The 6,642-nt window shown below is 34.1% G+C and overlaps 1 protein-coding gene across 1 annotated transcript in view; it reads right to left on the bottom strand.

Annotated features, from left to right (window-relative positions):
- The window catches only part of LOC117118485 (meiosis inhibitor protein 1-like), a 26,309-nt gene that overhangs the window by 9,174 nt on the left and 10,493 nt on the right, over window positions 1–6,642 (bottom strand). Inside the window, exons 2-9 of the mRNA XM_033263085.1 lie at window positions 6,282–6,370; window positions 5,375–5,547; window positions 4,786–4,926; window positions 4,063–4,092; window positions 3,628–3,762; window positions 3,010–3,234; window positions 1,102–1,255; window positions 309–338 (exon numbers count right to left, since the gene is read on the bottom strand). Of these exons, the coding sequence (XP_033118976.1) occupies window positions 309–338; window positions 1,102–1,255; window positions 3,010–3,234; window positions 3,628–3,762; window positions 4,063–4,092; window positions 4,786–4,926; window positions 5,375–5,547; window positions 6,282–6,370 (977 nt within the window). The remainder of the gene's footprint in view (window positions 1–308; window positions 339–1,101; window positions 1,256–3,009; window positions 3,235–3,627; window positions 3,763–4,062; window positions 4,093–4,785; window positions 4,927–5,374; window positions 5,548–6,281; window positions 6,371–6,642) is intronic.

The raw sequence follows: 6,642 nt of genomic DNA on the forward strand, positions 1-6,642 counted from the left end.
ATACTAAACAAATATATGACTAAATTTGCTTAAGCTGCAATTTGTAAGTACTGTATTTATGCATGATTCAAGACTCATTGACCTGAAAAGCGTACAACCAGTCATGGCCCATCACTACTCTAGCAGCTGTAGGGAAGTACTGGCTAATTTATGTTTACATCATTCCACAATTAACTAAACATAAATTCATTTAAATAACAAAGACCCCAGAAAAATATTCTTTTACCTAATTTACTTGAAAAGGATGCAAGATCTGGAGGTGAAAGCTGATACACACAGCAAAGGATATTGAAAAAACACCCACACACATTTGCATCATCCAGGTGTCTATAGTTCACCTGCATTGAAATACAAATTTAAATGAGAATACAAACTTTGAGATGGTACACAGTATGTTGATGGTGCTGTTTTATTTTGATATATAATTTACTACTGTAGGCAAGTTTTCATGGGATATACTATTGTTTTATATATATATCTAACCAAAAATAAGTCAAATGGTTGAAGTATCAAAAATAATATTCAAGATCACATTCAAAGCAGGAATTTGGTCTTTGAGTGGATTTACTAGAATAGGTAGATCTGGATATTTATGCTTTTAAAATGTAAATATACCAAAACCTGGTTTGAGAAAATCGGCCTCAGTTTTCAATATAGCTCTCAGGGGCGGATTTAGGGTGGGGCCCAGCCCCGGCCCCCCCTTTTGGAAGGTAAAAAAAAAGAAAAAGAAAGGAAAAGAAAAAAATGATAGCCCACAACGCCTCAAATATTATTTTCGGGCATCTAGAACACAAAAATTTCGCGGGGGCATGTATCCGGACCCCATAGGGCATTGTTGTCTCGATCGGCCCAAATTTCGGCCCCCCACTTTTGGACATCTCTGGATCCGCCCCTGGCTCTACTACAAAGACATCAGATTTTCTTAGATTTGCATTAAAGAAAGCATATCTATTTGTATTTGAACTTTATTGTCAAAAAGAGCATAATACATAGAATCATGGTGATTGAAGAGGACTTTATTTATACATAAATGCAATGAATACGTATAGAATTTTATATTCTAAAAATGTTCTATGAAAGGTTTTGCATCTGTTTACATACCATAACATGTGGAATACAAGAACTGTCTAGTAATTTGAGAAGGAATTGTATAAATTGATCTACATCCATTGTTTCTTCCTCAGCTAGCTGCAGGTTAGGAGCTCTAAAGAGACTTGTGTTCGAAGTAGGATCCTTCTGACATAGAATACACAACCTGCAAGTCATAAGTAACATATTAGATAGAAATCTTTTTTGTTTTCTAGATACCTAATCAATGTACAGACATTTATCTTCCTTGAGATCCAAAAACCGCCACTTAAATTTTAAATACGAAACAAAAATGAAAACAAAAATTATACGAAGAATTACCTACAAGAAACCAATTTATAACAGATTTTTGAAACATTTTAAAGTATTGTATAGTGCTACAAATATAAGGCATGTTGTGGCAAAATGGCTAAGTTGTAGCAAAAATTGAAATTCAAGTTATTGGTATTGTCAGATACCTGAGTATGTGATCTTTAAAATGAGGGGTCATTCATTGAAATTGGACATTTGAAGCCTAAGTTATTGGAAAATGAAAGTACAGCACTCTTAGAGTCAAGATAAACATGATTTTGAGTAATTGCCTTTCAAAGTTAATTGTGCATACACTGTTTAATAGAATTAACTATCAAAATAACATTAAATAAACGATTTGTTGACCACTTTCAGAACTAATACTTTGGGACATGATTAACAAGACATTAAACTGTTGATTTGTAGTGAAAAACAAATTTGGATTTTTTGGCAATTTTTTGAGCTCCCATATTTTAAAGCTCATTTACTTAATACTGGCCTGTGCGACAACTTAACCATTTCGCCACGACATGCCTCATATTTGATGGTAAACACTAAAAAAAAAAGACAATTTTAAATTGCAAAGAGCATTCAGTGTATGAAGCAGCAAGACTGAGTGTAAATAAAGTAAAACATTAAAAAGTTAACAATAAAGCAATTATGCGAGAGCAGCTTAGCTCAGTCGGCTAATCTGGTGGTAGCCACTGTGTGTGCGCTGAACCGTGGAGATCTCTAGGTCCCCGGTTCAATTCCCATTGCTGCCTCTCCTTGTGTTTCAGCTAGAGGGCTGAAATACAAGTTACATAGCGCACTGTCTTTCGGATGAGACGTTTAAGCCGGAAAAGAGTAGGGGATTGTCTCCTACTGCCCAATCACCACCAGAAGGACCCCACTGGAAATAAGTCTTCTTCTAGACTTTCGTGGGCTATCCTTGGTGTTTACACCAAATAAATCCAATCCAATCCTATTAAAACAACTGCAATCTAAATTGATCTTTAATGCAACATTTAAACAGTTCGTCATCTTTTATCTATATAGAATTATGGCAATCATGAACCCTTTTTTCAACTACAGAATCATTCAAACAATGATAGAATGGATTCACTCATGTGTGACCATCCTATGTTCTCTGCACAATGCAGATTTGGGAAACTAGAATCAAAGCGATGAGGAGAACTCTACGTTCTCAAAAGTGCAAATGACTTTTTGGCGATGTCATTATGTTCTATGTCCCACGAGATTTGTGCAATTAATAGCTTCCTAATTATCCTTTTCAAGACAGAATGATCCTATCATGAGCCAATTCCAAGTTGCCTTGTCCATACTATCAAAATTATGTGATATGTCCATATTGGGTGTAAGATGACATCATCAATATAGGCACATCACACAAATTTGTCACATAAAATTTGATAGTATGACTTATTTTAAAGGTCTGTTCACACTATTAAACTTCATGTAAAAAATAAATGTGATATGCCAATATCTGGATGTAATATGACATCATTGTGCCCATTTAAGTCCACATCAAACAAATTTAATCACGTAACATTTGATTTTTGACATAAGAATCAAAAAATGTAAATTTCAAATGAAGTTAAAAGAATTAAAAAAAGTTTTGATCTATACTTGAGGGCACTGTTCATGACTGCTAGTCCAACAGCAAGACACTTCTTATTCTCTTCATATCGTTTGTTTTGATTATCTTCTTTGGTCAGGGATGCAGTGGAAGACCTGCTTGTCTTTGTTCTGGCCAGGCTGCTCAGAGGCCTAAGGTCCTTCCATGTCTCCATTATGGCCTTTAGTGGCACCTCAAGTGCAGAGAAGTCTACTGGACTTTTCAGATGATCTTTTCTAGAGGATATCAGAGAAAAATAGATATGTTTAACACTATGCATTTCGATTCCAAATTTAAACACAACACATAACCCTCCATATATTATGCAGTGAGAATTTTTAAAAATCTAAAATATCAACTGCATAGGATATTTTTAGCCTTGTGAGGCAGCACATTCAAAGAAGGATTGACAAATGTCAAATTATGCCAATGTGCCTAAAAACCCCATTGAAACTACTAAATATTGATAGTCCAAGGATGTTGGTCTAGGTTCTTCAATTTAAATGGGATAATTTCCAAAAAAATAATATCTTTTTATCAACAACGTTAATATCATTTCATTAATCAAAGAAAATAATACAAAAAAATACACATTTTTTTATCATTTCTTTGTAAAATTTTCACCGTACCTGAGTAATTCTTGAAGAACTCCAGCAGCGCAGCAAACAATACTAATCTGCGAATGCCTTAAACAACTGGACAAAAGGCTACTCATTGCTCTCAGAAGGGAGCTGCTGTTAATGAGGCTAATATTTGTAGGCTGTCTAAAGATAAATGCAAAATTGATTTTAGATGTGAAGCTATGTTAGAATGGTTTAATATATTTATTAAGATACAGAAAGATATATTTTTAAAATTTGTTTATTCTATTGTTTGAATGTTAAAATTCCAGAATAAAAAAATGAAAGAAAAAATGAATGAATGAATAAAATTTTAAAAATTGTAGAACATGCAATTACCTTATGCTCACTGTACATACATAACATTATTTATCTTAATTCAATTTGAATCAATGCAATACAACAATGTAAGTTATGATTAGATAAAAAACAATTATTTTTTACCTTTCAAGCATTTTCTTCATTAAGTCTAATCTGAAATTGAAAGACAAATGTTTCACTTAAGCTCTGTCCAGATTTGAAAAAGAAGCATGTGACATGCCTAAATATGGTCATGATTACATCACACCATGACCATATATAGGCACATCATGACTATATATAGGCTATAATAGTTTTTTTGTCAAAGAAAATTTGATAATCTGGACAGTGCTGTATATAGTGTAATCAAACACTAAGGCTATCTTCACACATGGCTGCTAATGTTTAGCAGGATCCGAATCCTGCTAACTGTCAGCTGCTGTGCGCTCATACAAGACCATCCCTGATCCAGATACCAAGATAATAATGATCGAATCACTGGCCAATAGGAAACCAGAAACTGGAAACAAGCACATGTGATTGGTTGATGATAAAAACGAGCTGAACTTGCTAACCGATAGCGTTTGCTAATCGTTAGTGTATCCGGGTCCTGGTAACAGTTAGTGTTAACCAATTGGGCGTTGCTAACTGTTAGCGTCAACGGTTAGCTCCTGATCTGGATACTAGGGCTCTCGTGTGAGCCTGACCTATGGAAGGGGATTTCTAAATTCCTTTACAAAAAATATTACTTCATAGTATTTTTATATATACAGTATGCGTTATAAATATTTAATTCCCTACAAATATTTTAGAAAGTTTATATATAAATCAAATTTATTAATAATTGTATATGTCTATAAATATTACCCTTGGCACAAGATATCTTTATTTTTCAACTTGATGGCATGGTTGGTTGCTCTAACAACAGAATCGATACCATAAACAGCATGGCACTCTTGGAAGAATTCATGAGAATCAGTCAGAACCAGTAGACAGCAAAAGATAGAGCTGAGGATAGAAATAAATATTAATACAGGTCTCCCTTTAAAAATTAAAGGCCTCTCCAATTAAAGACCACCTATGTGGTTCCAAATTAACAAATGTTTTTTTATCTTATTTATTGTTAGAGACAAAGCTGCTAAAGACCAATAACACCAGTTTTAAACATATGTTCTTTAATTGGAGGACTAGACCTGCAGATAAAAAACAGCAAACATTAAACAAGAGATGAATATAATTTTGTTAACTATTATTTAATGACAGTCTTTATATAAAACATTATATCATCATCTCTGGAGGAATTTTACATTATTGCTCTAGGGCACTATTTTGTTCACTTATTTATCATCTATTCTTTTTTATACTGTAGGGACTTTCAGTACCACTATATAATGCATGCAACAACAATATTATAATAGCAACAATACATCTAACTGGTATGGAAGACATACTGTACCTCAAAAGGATGTCATTTGTTGTGGCAAGACTCTCAAAAAGAAACTCTGCTATGTCTGCTGACAGTAAAGATTCAATGAAAGTCCTCTGATTGAGTCTTTGTTCTACCATCACCAGATGGGTCAGGCACTGGACAACTGTAATCTGATGGATATCATTCTTGCTCAAAAGAACCTGAATGTTAACAAGAACCAGAAACTGATCTTTTTTTTTTTTTTTATTGTATTCTGTTGATCACATAATAGGCTTAAAATAAATTATTTTCATGTTTGCATGCCCTTCTGTTTTAAAATGATAAAAAGGGGCGGATGCCGTCACCTGTAATGGGGTAATAAATATTCACAAGACTTCTGGATGACATACATGTATGTTGTACCCGAAGCTGTTGAGAGTGTTTTCCTATTTTTTTTCTTTTCATATACAAGTATAGTAAAGTGTAAGAATTTCTTCCTAGGACAAAATATGCTAACATCTGCCAAACTTATGCCAGCACAACTGCAGAAAAAAGTTTTTTTTTTAAGATACTCATCAGATGGAATTAAAATAATCCCTAGAGGCCTAGAATGGCAATATCTTACATCAGACAACACCTTTAGATTATTTTTTGTATAGCATCTGGCAAAAATAAAGATAAATGCACTCACATTCTCACAACTCACAAGTTTTTCCACTCCTATTTTTTTAGTGAGTTAGGGGTGTGTGAGGAGGGCAAACAAACAATTTTTTTTTGGAGTTTTATCAATGTCAAAATATTGTGTATCCATTTGGTCAGCCATTTACTAATGTCACAAAATGTTCTTAAGATCTGGATGCACATTATGAATTTTAAAAAATAGTTGCATCCAATTGGTTACAAAGAAGGTGCAGTCACCAATTGCGATGATATACATACAAGCGTAATACTGCACCTTTTTAAAAGCAGATGATACAAGGCTATGGTTGTCTGCTATCACCTCATGGACAGACCTCTCACTTTCAACTACTTTCTTTAGAAGCCCTGCAAAACGAAAGCAGACAATGTTATCCACTATATGGGTGAGACAAGTGGCCTAGCAGTAAGATTTGGCGCCTCTAACTATAGTCTTACATTGCCATTGGTTTGAGTCTGTATCTACTGGAATTGAGCCACATAGCTTGTATTCCACTATTTGCATTCACACCTGGGCTGTGTATATATATTGCCTTGGTTTGGCTCTGTAATCATTAGTGGTCGTGGGACTAGTTTGGGCCCTACCTAAGCTGGTCGAATGCTCTCTCTTATACACATCT

Source organism: Anneissia japonica, unplaced genomic scaffold (assembly GCF_011630105.1).
Source record: "Anneissia japonica isolate Jap-2015-1 unplaced genomic scaffold, ASM1163010v1 scaffold287869_len1821871_cov162, whole genome shotgun sequence".
In the NCBI taxonomy this organism is placed as follows: Eukaryota; Metazoa; Echinodermata; class Crinoidea; order Comatulida; family Comatulidae; genus Anneissia; species Anneissia japonica.